Below are 23,032 nucleotides of genomic sequence, written 5' to 3' on the forward strand. Positions count from 1 at the left end.
CTTTGGTCAATTGAAAAAGAGGCAGCTACATATTAAAGAGCTGTAATTCCTAAACCCTTCCTCAAATTTGGATGTGAAACCCTCAAATTAAAGCGAAGAGTCTGCAATTTAAGCCGATTGATATTGATTATATAACTGTATGTTCAATATGTTTTGATAAACAGCTAAAATGCCAAAACTCCGGCTTTGGGTAAGCCCCTGACACCACAGTCCATATATGGACAGTGATGTCAAAGGCTTCCCCAGAGTCCAGGGGCAGAGCCTATACTCACGCTCTTCTCTGGGACTCCGGCTCTGGGGAAACCCAACATCACTGTCCATATATGGACAGTGATGTCAGGGGATTCCAGAGTCCTGGAGCAGAACCTACACTAGCGCTAGCATAGCGCTAGACAGTAGCGATAGGAGGCGAGGTTCGGATGCTGCAAGAGGAGGAGAGTAGAACATAGAGTAGAAGGAGGAAGGGGTCTGGTGGTCGAGATAAGCGGAGGAGGGAGTGCATTTTAGAGGAGAGACAAAGCAGCCAGGCAGTATGAGAATTAAAAGTGTAAAGAAGGAAGAGGAGGCGTGGACGACGAGATAATAGGAGGAGGGGGAGTATACTAGCAGAGATGAAGCCCCGTCTATTTGATCAGCCAGCACTTCCGGCTATTCAGAGGCACGGCTCATCATCAACTATATTTACAGGCAGTGGGACCAGAGGCGGAGCTCTAAAGAGCTCATGAAACATCCGCCCGGCCCCCTGCCTGTAAACGTAGTTGATGACGCGCCGTGCCTCTGAATAGACAGAAGAGCTGGCTGAGCAAAGACAGGAAATGTCACAGGAAATAGAAAATGTACTCTGGGTGCGTGACCGCTAATCAGAACTAAGTAACGCTGCCACAGGTAAATAGATATTACATTACAAAGTTTAATATATATGTCCCATTAAAGGGGTTCTAGGAAAAAAATATTTTCTATAAAGTGTCCCCCAGCCTTGGTTTGCCATCCCTAAAATCCCCTACTAACCAGTTTTAGTTTGATCTTAATCGTATATCTATATGCCAGTACATTAGCCTGTGTACTGCTAGTACACAGGCAGCTGTTAGGACATACCTAAGTATGCCCTAACAAAAGGAAATATGGTAAGACAGCCATGGGGGTCCTTCAATGGACCCTGAGCTGTCTGCCCAAATATGGTATGTCCCTCAATCGCGTCACATCCCTGTGACGCGATCCAAGGGGGATCTCCCTTTGCATTTTCCCCTTAATTGCTGCAGTCAACTTTGATCGCAGCATTCAGGGGAATAGCGACTGAGATGAGAGGTTTCTCTGATCTCCGCCGTTACAGCACATCTGCGGCTGTGTAATACACAGCCCGCTCCTGACAATAAGTGCGCGCGACGTCAGCATGAGGTGGTGCTGCCGGCACTGCACTAACGAGCGGCGGTTCAGGCACTAAAGACAGAACATGGGGGTGTTTTGCAGTGCGCCCGCAAAGTTCGGTCTTCAGTGCTGGCAATCATTAGCGCAGCACTGGTCGCATCACCTAATGCTGACCGCGTTCGCACTTGTTGTCAGGACTCAGGAGCGGGGCAATGGCTGTATCACACAGCTCTCATACATTCACGTGTTACAATGCTAAGCTGTGTGGCCGCAGAGCTTAGTATCGAAATACATGAAATAACGGTATCGAACTGTTTCAGGGTGCACGGCATCGAATCAGTATCGAAGTTTCGATGCATCGTACATCCCTAGCCCTAACAAGTACTAATAAGGTGAACCTAATGAAGTGGCCTGAGTACAGGTGATCATCATTAAAAAATGTCTTTGTATGTACATTCATATTTTTAACCCCTTAACGCATTATCACGTAACTGTACGTGATCAGAGTTAAAGAGAAGTATGGAGCAGGCGCACAGGCTGAGCTCGCTCCATACTTAGCCGGTGATGGGTTGGGTCACTGCAACAGACGGAATCAAAGAACACTTTGATTCTGCCCGTTTCCCCCTTTAAATGCTGCTGTCAATCGCGACCAGGACATCTAAGGAGTTAGAAAGAGGGGGAGGCCCCCTTAGACGGCCCATCGCCCCCCCCGCCCCGGCAAATCAACTGCCATCTTTCTACTCCTATGAAGTCCCGAACTAGGCAGGGCCTGAAACTCGCTGTGACACTGTCCAGACAGCTACGGACAGTGTCACAGCAAGAGCTGGAGAGAGGAGAGCAAGAGCGTGTGCACGCGCAGCTCCACCGCCACGACGATGTGAATTCTTCTTCTTCTGTTTCATGTTCTTCTTCTTCTGTCCTCACAGCTCCGAGCTGCACGTCCACGAGCACATGCTCACCTCTCTCCAGCTCTTGCTGTTACACTGTGCCTAGCTGATTGGATAGTGTCACAGCGATGTTACACGCCCCTTGCCAATTGCACGCCCCATTGACCTTAAAGGGGGTTATTTAAATTTCGGGGGCCAAATATAACGGCACCGATATCTAACTAATGGAGGAAGATAGGAAAAAATGGAAAGTGCCTCAGGGTTTGTACATCCCTGCCTATTACATGCAAGGAAAAACTTGCTTATAAACGCTTATAGTGTAAAGGCTGGAATTTTCACAGCGAGCCCCCTATCAGCATTGATTCGGTGTTTAAAGGGAGTCTGTCACCAGATGTCCGTACTGAACTGCCAAGAGGCTATTATAGATTAGGATAACCTGATTCGGACGTGTATTATCTCTTTCCACAGAGCGCCTCCTTTGAAGAGAAAAAGCTTTTATTACATTTATGCAAATTAGCATTTTGGAGCAACAAGGGCATCACAGTTTCTCCATAATGCCCTCTCGTCATTCCCCAGTTCAACCCCCCTCCCTTGATTGACAGTGGCCAGGCAACGTACTAGGCAAGTTTACGCCCGGCCCCGTAGTGTAGTGAACTTACGCGTGGCCCTACATCCTAATCGGCGCATACGCAGCAGTGCCGATTAGAACGTTGAGCATAAACATTATACTGCGCATGAGCCGATCAGGATGCGGTGCATGCGCAGTAAAACCGTTCTATTCGGCAGTACTGCGAATGCGTAGAGCATTTTTGAGCAACGGTGATGCTCATTTGCATAAATGTAATAAAAGCTTTTTCTCTTCAAAGAACTCTGGGGAAAGACATAATACACGTCAGAATCAGGTTAGCCTAATCTATGATAGCCTCTTGGTAGTTCAATACGGACATCTGATGACATATTCCCTTTAAGTGGTTAAACTGAGTTTTCTCAGATCCCGGCTGTTAGTGTAGTTGTTAATCACAGCTGGTGCCCCCCTAAAATCTGATACCAAGCCTAGTGCATGACCGGATTCATAGAACACCTTGAACAGAACTTCTATGTGCACTCACAGCTCCCTCAGCTCCTGCACTATGTATAACACATTGTCTGACATGTTACTGTAATGTAGAACTAAGGAGGAACCCCACCTTACCAAACCTCCCAATCCACTTTCTAAATTCATTATTACTTACCTGTGGTAACACCTCCTGGAATTTCCTCCTCCACTTCACTCTTACACGGTTGATCGCCGCTCACCCGCTCTTCTTCTGTTTCATCCTCCGCTTTATTATTAGTCCGATCTTCCCCCTGATTTCACATATGTAACAATTCAGTACAATAAAAGCAGAGTGCGCAGAATCGAACAGATCAACATAAGAAACCACCAAAATCTATAGCCACATCTATGACCGCAGGACCAAAAAGCTCCACACCCTCCTATATGGATCTGGTATAGGGCTCAGCTTCATTTACCTGATGATTCTCTGGGACATTGTGATTTTCCTCTGGACAGTCCTGGGAATACAGAGGACTGGGACATCTCTCTGGTGGATTTCTCCTACTGGATCCATCTGTAGGAAACACACAGTGACTGAATACATGACTACTGTATATCTGTCTATAGATCGGACACTTCTCTCTACACTTCTATGTTTACTGATCAGAGCCGGAATTACAATGTTGAGGTCCTCACTACCGGTGTCGAGGTCCCTCCACCTTGATAGCCGAGGGCCTAAAGTAAACTGTGGCCCACAAGAACGAATGGCAAGGAATAGGAGCGTGGGCGGCACCGGCGGCAGGTAAGTTATGTTTGTGTATGTGATGTGTGTATTATGTTTGTGTTATACTGTCTGCTGAGCACTGTATCTAATCCTCCTACACTGTGCATTCGCTCAGAAAATGGCGGCACACAGTGTAGGAGGTTTGAAGATTCAACCCCCTCCTTTTCCTGGCACTAGGGGGGATTGTGTGAGGACACTAGAGCGAGTGTGTCTACCCCAAATTTGCAGCATAAAGCAATGAGGTTGCTTTACCACATTGACCATGCTGCAATTTTGGGAACTGCTCCCTCTAGTGGCCAGCACATGGAAATATTATAAATTAGAATCTAATTTATAATATTTCCTGACTTGTGAAAAAATTAAAACAATGTGTAATCACTTAAATAATAATTGTTTAACTAAAAAAAAAAATTCTAGCGACACATTCCCTTTAAAGGCTGTTTAAAAGAAAATACTGCATATAAACGTATTATTTTTTATTAATATATATATATTGGTTTTAGGTGATTAAACACTTTTTTTTTTATTGACTTTAATTAAACATTTTTTTAGTTTTTTCGCGGGGTTCCGATGACTGCTCCGGCAAGCCGGAGGCATAAAAATGGCCTCCGGTCTGCCAAGTACGGAAGCCTGCTAGGTCCCGCCCAGGGGCGGGGGCCTAAAAGGCATCCGGCCGCAGTAACAAGATGGAGCAGGCTCAGAAGCTGAGCCTGCGATACCAGCCACCGGTGTCAGCAGTATGTTACAGCTGACACCGTGCTGTAACACCGTGCTGTAGCTAGCTCCGAACCCTGCCATTTACCCCTTAGATGCTGTGATAAAAATCGATCGCTGAATCTTGGTGGTTTGTAACGATCGGCATCGACACAATGTGATCGTGAGGATGACGATCGTAGCTATGGCAACGGAGGCCTAACAATGGCCTCCTTGTCTGCCATGTACGATAGCCTATCAGGCCTCGCCCAGGGGTGGGACCTAATAGGCTTGCGGTCAGTGAATGACAGACAGCTCTAATGCATTGCACTACGTGGGTAGTGCAGTGTATTAGAGTAAAGATCAGAAGTGCAGGCTTTCAAGCCATCTAGTGGGACAAAAAAAAAACTTGAATATAAATGTAATAAGAAAAGTTTCAAGTTAATAAAAACATACACTGCCTTATTTACTATAATAAGTATTTTATTATGGGAAAAAAATGAAAACGTTAAAAAAAAAAGTACACATATTTGGCCTCATCGCGTCCGTAACGACCCAATCTATAAAACTATAAAGTTATTTTTCACACCCTGTAAACACTGGGAAAAAAAACAAAAAAAAAAACAATGCCATAATCGCTATATTTTCATCACCACCCCTCCCAAAACATGGAATAAAAAGTGATAAAAAAGTCACATGTACCTCAAAACAGTACCAATAAGAACGACAACCCGTCCCGCAATAAACAAGCCCTAAACAGCTTTTTTTGACTGAAAAATAAAAAAAGTTCTGGCTCTCAGAATATGGCGACACAAAATACTCAGTGTCCAAAAGCGAATAAGATCGGACACCATATAGAAGTGCGACACTGGCAACTGATCCTCTGAAATATTATTTATTTACCACATTATTATACCCTTTTATTACGCCCTGATGTACTCCGCGCAGATTACATCTACCCTGATGTACTCCGCACAGATTACATATACCCTGATGTACTCCTCACAGATTACATATACCCTGATGTACTCCTCACAGCTTACATATACCCTGATGTACTCCTCACATATTACATATACCCTGATGTACTCCTCACATATTACATATACCCTGATGTACTCCTCACAGATTACATATACCCTGATGTACTCCTCACATATTACATATACCCTGATGTACTCCTCACATATTACATATACCCTGATGTACTCCTCACAGATTACATATATCCTGATGTACTCCTCACAGATTACATATATCCTGATGTACTCCTCACATATTACATATACCCTGATGTACTCCTCACATATTACATATACCCTGATGTACTCCTCACAGATTACATATACCCTGATGTACTCCTCACATATTACATATACCCTGATGTACTCCTCACATATTACATATACCCTGATGTACTCCTCACATATTACATATACCCTGATGTACTCCTCACATATTACATATACCCTGATGTACTCCTCACATATTACATATACCCTGATGTACTCCTCACATATTACATATACCCTGATGTACTCCTCACAGCTTACATATACCCTGATGTACTCCTCACAGCTTACATATACCCTGATGTACTCCTCACATATTACATATACCCTGATGTTCTCCTCACATATTACATATACCCTGATGTACTCCTCGCATATTACATATACCCTGATGTACTCCTCACATATTACACATACCCTGATGTACTCCTCACAGATTACATATACCCTGATGTACTCCTCACATATTACATATACCCTGATGTTCTCCTCACATATTACATATACCCTGATGTACTCCTCACATATTACACATACCCTGATGTACTCCTCACAGCTTACATATACCCTGATGTACTCCTCACATATTACATATACCCTGATGTACTCCTCACATATTACACATACCCTGATGTACTCCTCACAGCTTACATATACCCTGATGTACTCCTCACATATTACATATACCCTGATGTTCTCCTCACATATTACATATACCCTGATGTACTCCTCACATATTACATATACCCTGATGTACTCCTCACAGATTACATATACCCTGATGTACTCCTCACATATTACATATACCCTGATGTACTCCTCACATATTACATATCCCCTGATGTACTCCTCACATATTACATATACCCTGATGTACTCCTCACATATTACATATACCCTGATGTACTCCTCACATATTACATATACCCTGATGTACTCCTCACAGCTTACATATACCCAGATGTACTCCTCACAGATTACATATACCCTGATGTACTCCTCACAGATTACATATATCCTGATGTACTCCTCACATATTACATATACCCTGATGTACTCCTCACATATTACATATACCCTGATGTACTCCTCACATATTACATATACCCTGATGTACTCCTCACATATTACATATATCCTGATGTACTCCTCACATATTACATATACCCTGATGTACTCCTCACAGATTACATATACCCTGATGTACTCCGCACAGATTACATATACCCTGATGTACTCCGCACAGATTACATATACCCTGATGTACTCCGCACAGATTACATATACCCTGATGTACTCCTCACATATTACATATACCCTGATGTACTCCTCACATATTACATATACCCTGATGTACTCCGCACAGATTAGATATACCCTGATGTACTCCTCACATATTACATATCCCCTGATGTACTCCTCACATATTACATATCCCCTGATGTACTCCTCACATATTACATATACCCTGATGTACTCCTCACATATTACATATATCCTGATGTACTCCTCACATATTACATATACCCTGATGTACTCCTCACAGATTACATATACCCTGATGTACTCCGCAGTTTACATATACCCTGATGTACTCCTCACAGATTACATATACCCTGATGTACTCCTCACAGATTACATATACCCTGATGTACTACGCACAGATTACATATACCCTGATGTACTCCTCACATATGAAAATATACCCTGATGTACTCCTCACATATTACATATACCCTGATGTACTCCTCACATATTACATATACCCTGATGCACTCCTCACAGATTACATATATCCTGATGTATTCCTTACAGACTACATATACCCTGATGTACTTCACACAGTTTACATATACCCTGATGTACTCCTCACATATTACACATACCCTGATGTACTCCACACATATTACACATACCCTGATGTACTCCTCGCAGATTACACATACCCTGATGTACTCTGCGCCGATTACATATACCCTGATGTACTCCTCACAGATTACATATACCCTGATGTACTCCTCACACATTACATATACCCTGATGTACTCCTCACACATTACATATACCCGGATGCACTCCTCACAGATTACATATACCCTGATGTACTCATCACATATTACATATATCCTGATGTATTCCTCACAGACTACATATACCCTGATGTACTCCTCACAGATTACATATATCCTGATGTACTCCTCACATATTACATATACCCTGATGTACTCCTCACATATTACATATACCCTGATGTACTCCTCACAGATTACATATACCCTGATGTACTCCGCCCAGCTTACATATACCCTGATGTACTCCTCACATATTACATATACCCTGATGTACTCCTCACATATGAAAATATACCCTGATGTACTCCTCACATCTTATATACCCTGATGTACTCCTCACATATTACATATACCCTGATGTACTCCTCACATATTACATATACCCTGATGTACTCCTCACATATTACATATACCCTGATGTACTCCGCACAGTTTACATATACCCTGATGTACTCCGCACAGTTTACATATACCCTGATGTACTCCGCACAGTTTACATATACCCTGATGTACTCCTCACATATTACATATACCCTGATGTACTCCTCACATATTACATATACCCTGATGTACTCCTCACATATTACATATACCCTGATGTACTCCTCACATATTACATATACCCTGATGTACTCCTCACATATTACATATACCCTGATGTACTCCTCACATATTACATATACCCTGATGTACTCCTCACACATTACATATATCCTGATGTACTCCTCACACATTACATATACCCTGATGTACTCCTCACAGTTTACATATATCCTTATGTACTCCTCACAGTTTACATATATCCTGATGTACTCCTCACAGATTACATATATCCTGATTTACTCCACACAGATTACATATACCCTGATGTACTCCTCACATATTACACATACCTGGATGTACTCCTCGCAGATTACATACCCTGATGTACTCCTCGCAGATTACATATACCCTGATGTACTCCGCGCCGATTACATATACCCTGATGTACTCCTCACAGATTACATATACCCTGATGTACTCCTCACAATTTGACATATACCCTGATGTACTCCTCGCAGATTACATATACCCTGATGTACTCCTCGCAGATTACATATACCCTGATGTACTCCTCGCAGATTACATATACCCTGATGTACTCCTCACACATTACATATACCCTGATGTACTCCGCACAGATTACATATACCCCCACATTATAAACTTAAATACCAGTAATACTCCAAACAGAACCACGGCCAAGCAAAATCTGCGCTCCAAATGCCAAATGGTGCTCCCTCCCTTCTGAGCTCTGCAGCGTGCAAAAACAGCAGTTTACGTCCACATATATGGTATCACCATACCCTGGAGAAGCAGCTTAGCAGTTTACGAGATGTGTGTCTTCGGTGGCACATACTGGGCACAACATATTGTGCACTAAACCAAACCGAAAATGCAGCATGAATCAATATGGCCCAATTTATGTAAAAAATAAAAAGACAAAGTATGCACAAATTACATGGGCTGATCCTAGGGTGTTTACCCAAAATGCATCACAACTGAATATATATAACCTAGGAGGAAATAGATGCCAAGAAACAAGAAGATTATGAAAATTAGAAAAATACTTTATTAACATACATAATACAGGACAATAAACAATGAATAAAAATGAGGAATCCATAGACCAGCAGTTAAAAAGGAACACGGAGCTGTGTATCTACCAAATGATCATAGATTACAAATTTGTATCCATGGCTAACCTTCAGAAAAAACACGAGTACTAGAGTGACCATATGTAGAAACGCTAATAAGGGTATGTGCACACGACCTATTTTCAGACGTAATTCATGAGTTTTACGCCTCGAATTACGCCTGAAAAGACGGCTCCATTACGTCTGCAAATATCTGCCCATTGCCTGCAATGGGTCTTACGATGTTCTGTTCAGACGAGGTGTCATTTTACACGTCGCTGTCAAAAGATGGCACGTAAAATTACGCCCGCGTCAAAGAAGTGCAGGACACTTCTTGAGACGTCTTTGGAGCCGTTTTACATTGACTCCAATGAACAGCTCCAATTACGTCCATAAAAGACGCCGCAAAAAACGCAAGTACATGCAAAAACGTCTGAAATTCAGGAGCTGTTTTCGCCTGAAAACAGCACCGTAATTTCAGACGTATTTTGCGTTGTCATGTGAACATACCCTAAGCCATATGTTAGTGAATTTGTAAGTACAGATATAACCCATAAATGGTGTGAAAACGGTATAATAACCACATATGAATGTAGCACTGTGCTACATAAACACAATCCGTGTATATAGCAATGCTAGTAAGCCATGTGTATACTCTATGCAGAACAATGTTAGTAAACTATATGTATAGTCAATGCCTTATAGATTCACAAGTGTAACGGTATGCAACATGAACACAGTGAACATACAAGTGGTCAAATATACACTGAAGGAAAACACAGTCATATGAAAAGTTGATATAACATATCAAAAGGGATATAACATACCCATAGTAAATGCAGGAAAAAACACAGAGTCCACCCCAACACGCGTTTCGGCGCAAATGCCTTAGTCTGGGGGTCATGTGTTTGTGGCACATTGCTACATTCATATGTGGTTATTATACCATTTTCACACTATTTTATGGGTTATAGCTGTACTTGCAAATTCACTAACATATCGCTTATTAGCACTTCTACATATGGTCACTCTACTACTCGTATTTTTAATAAAGTAATAAAGTTTTTCTCTACTTTTTCATAATCTTCATATTGTGCACTAAAATGGCATATCAGCGGAAAATTGCAATTTTCACTTTGCACCATCTGCTGCGCATTAATTACGAATGAAAAACACCTATGGGGGCAAAATGCTCACTACTCCACTTAAAATGCCTTAAGGGGTGTAGTTTCCAAAATAGGGGTCACTACTTGGGGGTTTGTTTTACTATTTGACCTCAGAGCCCTGCAATTGTGGGCCAATGCTGTGAAAAATCACCAAAATGGACCTCAAATGTGCATGTTGCTCTTCACTTCTGAGCTCTGTCATATGTCCAGGCAAATGATAAATGCCTTGAGGGGTGTAGTTTACAAAATGGGGTCACTTCTTGGGGGCTTCCATTGTACTCTGGTACCTTAGGGTTTTGCAAATGCGACATGGCGCCCAAAAAATAAATCCAGCAAAATCTGCATGCCAAATAGCGCTCCTGCCTTTCTGAGCCCTGCCGTGTGTTCAAACAGCAGTTTATGACCCAATATGGGGTATTGCCGTACTTGGGAGAAATTGCTTTACAAATGTTGGGCTGCTTTTTCACCTTTATCCCTTGTGAAAATGGAAAAATTCAACTTCTTAGTGGAAAAAATGTTGATATTCATTTTTACGGCCTAATTCAAATAAATTCTGCAAAATACCAGTGGGGTCTAAATGCTTACTATACCCCTAGATAGATTCCTTAAGAGGCGTAGTTTCCCAAATGGGGTCACTTTTGGGGGGTTTCCACAGTTTTGGTCCCACAGGGGCTTTGCAAACGCGACATGGCCCCCAAAAACCATTCCAGCAAAATTTGAGCTCCAAAAAGCTAATTAGCGCTCCTTCCCTTCCGAGTCCTGCCGAGGGTCTAAACAGCAGTTTATTACCACATATGGGATATTGCCATAATCGGGAGAAATTGCTTTTAAAATGTTGGGGTGTTTTTCTCCTTTATGTCTTGTAAGAATTGAAAATGTCTGCGTTTTATTGGAAAAAATTTAGATTTTCATTTTCACTGCTTCATTCCACTAAATTCAGCAAAAGAACTGTGGGGTCAAAATGCCCACTATACCCCTTGATAAATTTCTTGAGGGGTGTAGTTTGCCAAATGGTGTCTTTTTCGGGGTATTTACACTGTTTTGGCATCACAAGACCTCTTCAAACCGGACATGGTGCCTAATATATTCTAATAAAAAGGAGGCCCCAAAATCCACTGGGTGCTCCTTTGACTCTAAGGCCTGTGTCTCAGTCTATTAGCACACTAGGGCCACATGTGGGATATTTCCTAAAACTGTAGAACCTGGGAAATAAATATGGAGTGCGTTTCTTTGGTAAAATTTTCTGGGTTACAGAAAAAAAAGGATTAAAAAACAATTTATGCAAAAAAAATATGAAACTTGTAAATTTCATCCCTACTAAATGTTAATTAGCATTTATTTTGTGTGGTATAACTATCTGTCTTACAAGCAGATACATTTAAATGTAGAAAAATGCTAATTTATGAAATTTTTTGCAAAATTTTGGTGTTTTTCACAATAAAATACTGAATGTATCGAGCAAATTTTACCACTAATTTAAGGAATTTCAAAGTTATTACCAGATAAAGTGACACACGTAAGCTTAAAAAAAATTCGACTGCGTCCTGAACGTGCCAACTAGTCCACGCCCTTAAGGGGATAAGGGCCAGACCATTTTTAGCTTTAATCAGTTACCGCCGCAGCCAGTTTTGACCTATTTATTAGAGAACCATTTCTCAAATCGGATGTGTCACTTTTACAGTATGTACACACGGGCGGATTAGATGCAGATTTTCTGCAACAGATTGTATTGCGGGGAAAATAGGCAGAAAAAAAGTGCGGGTGGATTCTCAATCTACAACATGTCAATATCTCTTGTGAAAACGCTGCAGAATTTCCACACAGATAATCCGTTCAGACATTCCGCAGTGTCTACGTCGTGTGTGGATGTATCATAAGTGAGAATAAGATTTTACTCATCCAAGTCATTCTGAGATTGTTATTTCGGAACACATTGTACTTTATATTAGTGGTAAATTTTGCTCCATACATTCTGTGTTACATAGTTAATAAGGATAAAAAAAGACACAAGTCCATCAAGACCAACCTATAATCCGACCGTGTTGATTCAGAGGAAGACAAAACGCCCCATGAGGTGGATGACAATTGTCTCATTAGAGGAAAAACGATATCTGTCTCTTCTTACCTTGTGATGTGCGCGGCCGGTAGTTCTCCATCATGACCTCCTCGTACAGATCCTTGTGTCCTTCTAGATACTCCCACTCCTCCATGGAGAGATAGACAGCGACATCCTGACACCTTATAGGAACCTGACACACACAATGATACAGTCATCACCCAGACACCTCCAGTGCTGTTACTGTAGAATTTCCCAGCATTCCCAGCAGTGTCACCTCTCCAGTCAGCAGCTCCGTCATCTTGTAGATCAGTTCTAAGATCTTCTTCTCATGTATCCGGGAGTGAGGGGGAGGCTCTGTGATGGGACTACTGCTCCATCCTCCTGACTCATGGATGATGGGAGTCGTACAGTCACCCGATGTCTTCTTCACTATTGTGTACTCCTGTGTATGGAGAGAGACACTTAGAGAACTGAACACAGTATTCCCCCCTCAGTAGAAAGAGGGAGATTGTGACCCCGCTGTATAGAGCTCTAGAGACCCCACATGTGTAATACTGGAGACCTCACCTACAAAAAGACATTGAGAAAATAGAACGAGGCCAAAACTAAAAAGGAAATAATATTGGGGGGACTAGATGGACCATGTGCTCTCCTCCTGCCGTCATCTCCTATGTTTCTATATAGAGGTCATCCTGATCCTCCTGGTTCCTGGTCATTCTCATTGCTCTACAACATTACTATTGCTGCATTGGTGACATGACACATAACTGACCATATTGGTGGCTGATCTTCAGCTTCTTGACGTCACTTGGAAGGTCTGGACGCTGTTATACAGGACACTGGATTCTTCCTATTATGTATTGTCCCTTCCCTATGTGTGACTTGTTCTATAATGTAGAAAAGTTTACCTCTCCGCTCAGCAGGTAGATGATCTCCAAGGTGAAGTCTAATATTCTTCTGCTCATCTCATTCCTGTCCTTGTCCATCCTTGGTGGGTCATTCAGGAGAAGGAACGTTGTGGAGGAGAAGATGAGAAAACTGGAGGAACTGGAGGATCTAGTACTGCAGACGTCTTTATGAAGGAAGGAGAAGATGGAAATCATACAGGGGACAACATCATGTATGACATACAGAGCCTCACTTATTCATCATTGAGAGAAACATCTTCTCAGAGCCGTCACCACATGGAATAAAGGGGTATTCCCAACACGGACATTTCTCCCCAGGATATGCCAGAAATGTCTGATAGATGCGGCTCCACCTCTGGCCGTGCTCGGCTGTTTCTAGACCTCCTATACAAGTGAATGGAGAGAGTCGTGCACATGTGTGGTCACCTCTCCATTCATTCTCCACCTGGATGCAGTCATCACCTCACCAGGCAGGTCGGGGGAGCCCCGCTCTCCACATAGAGGTGGGGCCCCGTATATCAGACATTTATGGCATATCTCTCAGGTGAGAAGTGTAAAATGAAGACATTTCCCCCCAGACAATGAAGACCTGACTCCTGACAACCTGACACATGGCGGATACTGGGGAGACATTGCTGACATCTCACAAGACACGGTGCACACTATGCAGTCAGTGTTTGATATGAACTGTGAGGTTCTGCAGCAGCTGAGGTGACATTATATATAAAGGGAACATGCAGTGTGATCTCTTATGTTATAGTGCAGGTGGAGCAGAGCAGAGTGATACGTTGTATTGTGGTATAAGACTCACTTAACCCCTTCCTGCACAGCAGATTTACTGCTCAGTTGTTCACATGACATAGGGAAGACCTGACTTCTGCTGCAAAGGCCAGAGACCTGAGAGAACTGCGATTATGGCCGTTTAACTACTTAGATACCGTGGTCAATCGCGACTGAAGAATCTAAGTTGTAAGAAAGAGGGGGGGGTCCCCTCTGACAGCTCATCGGCCCCTTGCGACACGATCACAGGGGATGGATGGTTGTCATGGCAGCCTGGGGGAGGGGGGTAATGATGATCTGCCATATTTCTGCTTAATCCTAAAGGGGTTTTCCAGGGACCCAACATTTTTGGACTAACACCCTATGTAAAAACATTCTGTATTAAATCTGAACACATTTCCTCCTATTCACCCTGTGTCCTGACGGAAGTTCTGATTCTCATCTGTGTCGTTTCTTCTCTCGACACCGGCTCGTGCACAAGTTAGTATACACACAATCCTGTGTCGATACATCACCGACCTACGTAACGACACAGGGCTGGTCTTTACTAATTATCCCGTCCCCTCTGTGTCTATCTCCCACTTGCTTTATCTGAGGTGCGGTCACAGAATCCTGTGACTGCATCTCAGAGAGCTAATGTGATCCCCATCATCCCTAAATATATGTACCCCATCATAACTAGAAAAAAAATGGTGCCGCTATTGAAGCAGAAACAAAGAATGAATGGAGCGGACATTGAGGAGGCTGTGGACCAATAGGATGCCTCAAACCCGGGACTTCTAACGTATACCCGGGTTTGAGGCATCCTACTGGTCCACAGTCTCCTCAATGCCCGCCCCGTTGAATTCTTTGATACGCCTCAATGCCCACCCCATTTGCCTGGCATTAATGAAACTCCTCAGTGCTGGTGGGATTAAGGGGCCCCGTTTTAGAGATAGGTGCGGGTCCTACAGGTGGGACCCACATCTATATTACATATCCTGTGGATCTCTGTCTGTCAACTCCTTCCCTGCCTCTGTAACTAATCCGGAAGTAAACACTTCACAGACACGCGCAGTAACACTAGCTGAACGCGGAGAACTACCACGGTGGGGGGTGCTGATCCACTCTTCGTGTCTTGCTTTTTTCTCCAGTGATATTTATAATGGTCATTCAGTGAAATGTTTAATATGATGCACTATGAACACTTTTATATGAGGACACTGCTATTCATGTAATTGTACACCAGCGTGTTTCCCCATGACGTACTGATGTCTCTATTGGATTAACTGCACCATGTGATGCTGTATACTTCCCTATTCAAACGGATATTGTTAGGCTTGAGAAAGACCCTCCACTGGTCACGGGTCGAAACGTTGCCATTTTTTACTGGATATTTGACCAATAAAAGAACATATTGATTGAAACTTGGGAGACGTGTGCTGCTGGTCAACACGCTTTTCTTGAGGATATCCTGTGGATGTGTCATAAATGTACCTGATTGGAAAAACCCTTTAAAGCTTTTAGTTATGTACAAAAAAATTACAAAATATATTTAAAAAAATAAAGCACCTTTTCCCATTTTTTTTCTAAAAGTAATGTAAAACAAAAAAATAACAAACATAACTGGAATCACCGCATCCGTGAAAATCAGAACGCCGGAAAAAAACAAATAGAGCTAAAATCGCTGTTTTTAAAAAAAAAAAAAAAAGAAATGTAAAAGAGATTTCATTTAAAAGTGATCAAAAACGACAGCATGTCACATAAAAGACAAGCCCTCGCTCCGCTTCATCCAACGAAAATAGAAAATGTGTCAGTCGTTAGGGGGTTAACCTGCGGTGCGGATCATAAACCCGCAGGATATCCGATTTATACTGTGGAGTCGCTGCGCATTAGATGCAGAATTTCCCCATTAAGTTCAATGGGAAAGTCAAGTTCCGCAAACAATCGCCATTGTTCCCAGAATCCTCTGCGGCTCCACCGCGTGTTCACAACTGCAGGTTACACATATATAAAAATGAAGGCGTCATGTGACCCCTGCAGCCAAATCACAGACTGGAGAGGTCAAATGTCATTATAGGGGTCACCTGGACACAGAGCAGCCGTAAGAGCAGGGCCGTGTTGCTATGGTAACGCTCGGAGAGGTGAGGATCGGCCTTGTATTTCTGTAGTAGAAATTGCGGAGGATTATACGTCCAACACTTGGGGTGAATATTCAGCCGGATTTCCTTGCGTGTTGTGGGTCGTATATGAAAAATATTAAAATTAACATGAAAGGCTGTCAACACTAGGTCCCCTCTATATATCTCTGCCCTAATCTCCAGATACCTACCCACACGTAATCCCGTCAACAACCTGTCCCCTCCATATATCTCTGCCCTAATCTCCTGATACCTCCCACAAATTCTCCAGTCCACAACTTCTCCCCCATCCACACATCTCTGCCCTAATTTCCCAGAAAACACCCGGTCTAGAAACTGTCCCCTCCTTACAGCTCTGCCCTAATCTCCTGATACCTCCCCACACGTAATCTCCGGTCTTCACAAATTCTTCTTTGCTCTCCTTTTATCTGTTCCTCACATCATTGTCTAGAAGATTTCTCCCGTGCATCCCCCATAATCTGGACCTCTTTAACCCAACACATCAGATCTCTCCCACCATCCAAACCTTCACTAGTAACCTGAACACCCCCTCTTCAGAAAAGCTTACACCCTGCAATAACCCGGGTGCCACTACTCCACCGGATGACCAGTTTCTACCCTCACCAACTGTTCCCTTCTCTTGTAGAGCGTACGCGGGCAGTGTCTCTCCTCTTGTAGACTGCAGTCTACGCGGGCAGGGTCTCTCCTCTTGTAGACTGCAGTCTACGCGGGCAGGGTCTCTCCTCTTGTAGACTGCAGTCTACGCGGGCAGGGTCTCTCCTCTTGTAGACTGCAGTCTACGCGAGCAGGGTCTCTCCTCTTGTAGACTGCAGTCTACGCGAGCAGGGTCTCTCCTCTTGTAGACTGCAGTCTACGCGAGCAGGGTCTCTCCTCTTGTAGACTGCAGTCTACGCGAGCAGGGTCTCTCCTCTTGTAGACTGCAGTCTACGCGAGCAGGGTCTCTCCTCTTGTAGACTGCAGTCTACGCGAGCAGGGTCTCTCCTCTTGTAGACTGCAGTCTACGCGAGCAGGGTCTCTCCTCTTGTAGACTGCAGTCTACGCGAGCAGGGTCTCTCCTCTTGTAGACTGCAGTCTACGCGAGCAGGGTCTCTCCTCTTGTAGACTGCAGTCTACGCGAGCAGGGTCTCTCCTCTTGTAGACTGCAGTCTACGCGAGCAGGGTCTCTCCTCTTGTAGACTGCAGTCTACGCGAGCAGGGTCTCTCCTCTTGTAGACTGCAGTCTACGCGAGCAGGGTCTCTCCTCTTGTAGACTGCAGTCTACGCGAGCAGGGTCTCTCCTCTTGTAGACTGCAGTCTACGCGAGCAGGGTCTCTCCTCTTGTAGACTGCAGTCTACGCGAGCAGGGTCTCTCCTCTTGTAGACTGCAGTCTACGCGAGCAGGGTCTCTCCTCTTGTAGACTGCAGTCTACGCGAGCAGGGTCTCTCCTCTTGTAGACTGCAGTCTACGCGAGCAGGGTCTCTCCTCTTGTAGACTGCAGTCTACGCGAGCAGGGTCTCTCCTCTTGTAGACTGCAGTCTACGCGAGCAGGGTCTCTCCTCTTGTAGACTGCAGTCTACGCGAGCAGGGTCTCTCCTCTTGTAGACTGCAGTCTACGCGAGCAGGGTCTCTCCTCTTGTAGACTGCAGTCTACGCGAGCAGGGTCTCTCCTCTTGTAGACTGCAGTCTACGCGAGCAGGGTCTCTCCTCTTGTAGACTGCAGTCTACGCGAGCAGGGTCTCTCCTCTTGTAGACTGCAGTCTACGCGAGCAGGGTCTCTCCTCTTGTAGACTGCAGTCTACGCGAGCAGGGTCTCTCCTCTTGTAGACTGCAGTCTACGCGAGCAGGGTCTCTCCTCTTGTAGACTGCAGTCTACGCGAGCAGGGTCTCTCCTCTTGTAGACTGCAGTCTACGCGAGCAGGGTCTCTCCTCTTGTAGACTGCAGTCTACGCGAGCAGGGTCTCTCCTCTTGTAGACTGCAGTCTACGCGAGCAGGGTCTCTCCTCTTGTAGACTGCAGTCTACGCGAGCAGGGTCTCTCCTCTTGTAGACTGCAGTCTACGCGAGCAGGGTCTCTCCTCTTGTAGACTGCAGTCTACGCGAGCAGGGTCTCTCCTCTTGTAGACTGCAGTCTACGCGAGCAGGGTCTCTCCTCTTGTAGACTGCAGTCTACGCGAGCAGGGTCTCTCCTCTTGTAGACTGCAGTCTACGCGAGCAGGGTCTCTCCTCTTGTAGACTGCAGTCTACGCGAGCAGGGTCTCTCCTCTTGTAGACTGCAGTCTACGCGAGCAGGGTCTCTCCTCTTGTAGACTGCAGTCTACGCGAGCAGGGTCTCTCCTCTTGTAGACTGCAGTCTACGCGAGCAGGGTCTCTCCTCTTGTAGACTGCAGTCTACGCGAGCAGGGTCTCTCCTCTTGTAGACTGCAGTCTACGCGAGCAGGGTCTCTCCTCTTGTAGACTGCAGTCTACGCGAGCAGGGTCTCTCCTCTTGTAGACTGCAGTCTACGCGAGCAGGGTCTCTCCTCTTGTAGACTGCAGTCTACGCGAGCAGGGTCTCTCCTCTTGTAGACTGCAGTCTACGCGAGCAGGGTCTCTCCTCTTGTAGACTGCAGTCTACGCGAGCAGGGTCTCTCCTCTTGTAGACTGCAGTCTACGCGAGCAGGGTCTCTCCTCTTGTAGACTGCAGTCTACGCGAGCAGGGTCTCTCCTCTTGTAGACTGCAGTCTACGCGAGCAGGGTCTCTCCTCTTGTAGACTGCAGTCTACGCGAGCAGGGTCTCTCCTCTTGTAGACTGCAGTCTACGCGAGCAGGGTCTCTCCTCTTGTAGACTGCAGTCTACGCGAGCAGGGTCTCTCCTCTTGTAGACTGCAGTCTACGCGAGCAGGGTCTCTCCTCTTGTAGACTGCAGTCTACGCGAGCAGGGTCTCTCCTCTTGTAGACTGCAGTCTACGCGAGCAGGGTCTCTCCTCTTGTAGACTGCAGTCTACGCGAGCAGGGTCTCTCCTCTTGTAGACTGCAGTCTACGCGAGCAGGGTCTCTCCTCTTGTAGACTGCAGTCTACGCGAGCAGGGTCTCTCCTCTTGTAGACTGCAGTCTACGCGAGCAGGGTCTCTCCTCTTGTAGACTGCAGTCTACGCGAGCAGGGTCTCTCCTCTTGTAGACTGCAGTCTACGCGAGCAGGGTCTCTCCTCTTGTAGACTGCAGTCTACGCGAGCAGGGTCTCTCCTCTTGTAGACTGCAGTCTACGCGAGCAGGGTCTCTCCTCTTGTAGACTGCAGTCTACGCGAGCAGGGTCTCTCCTCTTGTAGACTGCAGTCTACGCGAGCAGGGTCTCTCCTCTTGTAGACTGCAGTCTACGCGAGCAGGGTCTCTCCTCTTGTAGACTGCAGTCTACGCGAGCAGGGTCTCTCCTCTTGTAGACTGCAGTCTACGCGAGCAGGGTCTCTCCTCTTGTAGACTGCAGTCTACGCGAGCAGGGTCTCTCCTCTTGTAGACTGCAGTCTACGCGAGCAGGGTCTCTCCTCTTGTAGACTGCAGTCTACGCGAGCAGGGTCTCTCCTCTTGTAGACTGCAGTCTACGCGAGCAGGGTCTCTCCTCTTGTAGACTGCAGTCTACGCGGGGAGGGTCTCTCCTCTTGTAGACTGCAGTCTACGCGGGGAGGGTCTCTCTCCTTCTGGACCAGTCTGTCATTCATTAATGTTTATTGTCTCTTAATATGTACTTAACCTCTTGGACACGCAGACAATTTTCCTCCCTCCTTCCAAAAGCCATGAATTTTTTATTTTCCGGTGACATAACCGTATGAGAACATGTCTTCTGTGGGAAGTGATGTCGTTTTTAAAGGGGGTTTTCCACGATCGTACAACAGACGACCTATCCACCGGAGAGGTCATCAGTATATGATCGTAGGGGTCTGACATCCGGACCCCGCACAGATCAGCTGCCGGATGTTTTGGATGGTATGCAGTAGTTAAGAGCCGGAAGCAAATGTCTCCGACCACTGCACAGCGGCCATTCCGTAGAACTGCAGCTCTGATCCTATTCACTTTAACAATACTGCAGCTCGGCCGCTATTCCGTGACCGGAGCATCTGCTTTCAGCATGGACGTCTGGTGCCCGGAGGCAGCCGACGCAGCTGATTGGTGCAGGGTCCGGGTGTCAGACTCTCACAGATCATATACTGATGACGTATATATTATCAGTTATCCAATCCTAGAAAACCCCTTTAACCCCTTATCGCTCCAGGACGTACTATTATGTAATGGTAACTGAATCGTTTGCGCTCCATGACATAATAGTACGTCATGGATAAAACACGGTGCCGCTAACGCGTGGCGCGTTCATGAGCTGTGATAGCCTGGTGTCGGAAACAGCAGCTATCACAGCTCAGTGTGCAGGGACCGATTGCGGTGGTCCCCGCAGATTGACACCTCAGAAGCCGCGTTCAATGTCGATCGCGGCTTCTTAGGGGTTAAACCGCCATCGACGGCCCGCTACATGATAGCGGCCAGCGATGGTGGCTATGGCAACCAGAGTCCTAACAAAGGACTCCGGATACGCCATCGATGGAAGCCTAGTGGGTCCTGACAGTCAGGACCAACTATGCTTGCTGCCAGTGAGTAGCTGACAGCTCTAATACACTGCACTACGCATATAGTGCAGTGTATTAGAATTGCGATCAGAGCCTCCTGCCCTCAAGTCCCCTAGTGGGACAAAGTAAAAAGGTTAAAAAAAAAAAAAAAGATTTGTAAAAATAAGAAAATAAAAGTTTTAAAAAAGTGATAAAAGTAAAAATCCCCCCTTTTCCCTTATCAGTCCTTTATTATTAATAAAAATAGATAAACAAATAAACTATACATAATTGGTATCGCCGCGTCCGTAACGGCCTGAACTACAAAATTATTTCGTTATTTATCCCGCGCGATGAACGCCATAAAAGAAAATAATAAACCGTACCAGAATCACAATTGTTTGGTCACTTCACCTCCCAAAAAATGGAATAAAAAGAGATCAAAAAGTCGCATGTACCTAAAAATGGTGCTGGTCGAAACAACAGTCGTTACGCAAAAAATAAGTCCTCGCACGGCTTTATTGATGGAAAAATAAAGAAGTTCTGGCTCTTAGAATAAGGTAACACAAAAAGTGAATGATTTATTACAAAAAGTATTTTATTGTGCAAACGCCATAAGACATAAAAAAAACTATGAACATCTGGTATCGCCGTAATCGTATCGCCCCGCAGAATAAAGTCAATGTGTAATTTATAGCGCACGGTGAACGCTGTAAAAAAAATTGAAAAAAAACCCCACAAAATAGTAGAATTGCTGTTTTTTAGTCACCACGCCACCTAAAAATAGAATAAAAACTGATCAAAAAGCCGCATGCACCCCATGAAGACTACAATGAATTGCTCAAGGGGTCTAGTTTCCAAAATGGGGTCACTTTTGGGGGTTTCCACTGTTTTAGCACCACAAGTCCTCTTCAAATCGGACATTGTGCCTAATAAAAAGGAGGCCTCAAAATCCACTAGGTGCTCCTTTGCTTCTGAGGCCGGTGCTTCAGTCCATTACCGCACTAGGGCCACATGTGGGATATTTCTCAAAACTAGAGAATCTGGGCAATAAGTATTGAGTTGCGTTTCTCTGGTAAAACCTTTTGTGTTACAGAAAAAAAAAATGGAATAAAAAAGGATTGTCTGGGGGTGTGGCTAGCTTCCGCCACGAGCAGTCGCATGCAGTAGGAGCTCCGTCCCTGTATCAGCGTCTTCACCCATAATCCTGAAACAATACTGCCGCAAAGATTTCTCGGACCAGGTATACCAGACGGAGGAACCGAGGAGCCCTTACCATGAGTAAAACTCGTAACTCGACAGCTGCTGACAAGCTCCGGGAGTTTGCTATACCGGGAGGCCAACATGGCGCCGACGTCCCTGAGGTGCGGCATGAGCAGAGTGGAGGTGAGGGGGATGGGGAGAAGGAGCCAACTTTGAAAGAAGTCACAGCACAACTTCTGACGGCTATAAGGGAGTCGACTACCTCATTGACCACAAGAATTGAGGAAGTAAAAATTGATATTGGCTTGATACGCCAGAATATACATAATCTTCGGGACAGAGTGAGAGATACAGAAACCCGAATCTCACAGATTGAGGATGATAATGCACCAGTTGCCAGACAGCTTGGGGCCTTGGAGAGGG

The 23,032-nt window shown here is 44.9% G+C and overlaps 1 protein-coding gene across 1 annotated transcript in view; it reads right to left on the bottom strand.

Annotated features, from left to right (window-relative positions):
• Nucleotides 1–23,032, bottom strand: part of LOC142664501 (uncharacterized) — a 60,485-nt gene that overhangs the window by 20,312 nt on the left and 17,141 nt on the right. Inside the window, exons 2-6 of the mRNA XM_075843636.1 lie at nucleotides 13,939–14,102; nucleotides 13,305–13,472; nucleotides 13,097–13,220; nucleotides 3,765–3,862; nucleotides 3,485–3,599 (exon numbers count right to left, since the gene is read on the bottom strand). Coding sequence (XP_075699751.1) covers nucleotides 3,485–3,599; nucleotides 3,765–3,862; nucleotides 13,097–13,220; nucleotides 13,305–13,472; nucleotides 13,939–14,102 — 669 coding nt within the window. The remainder of the gene's footprint in view (nucleotides 1–3,484; nucleotides 3,600–3,764; nucleotides 3,863–13,096; nucleotides 13,221–13,304; nucleotides 13,473–13,938; nucleotides 14,103–23,032) is intronic.

Source organism: Rhinoderma darwinii, chromosome 1 (assembly GCF_050947455.1).
Source record: "Rhinoderma darwinii isolate aRhiDar2 chromosome 1, aRhiDar2.hap1, whole genome shotgun sequence".
NCBI lineage: Eukaryota > Metazoa > Chordata > Amphibia > Anura > Rhinodermatidae > Rhinoderma > Rhinoderma darwinii.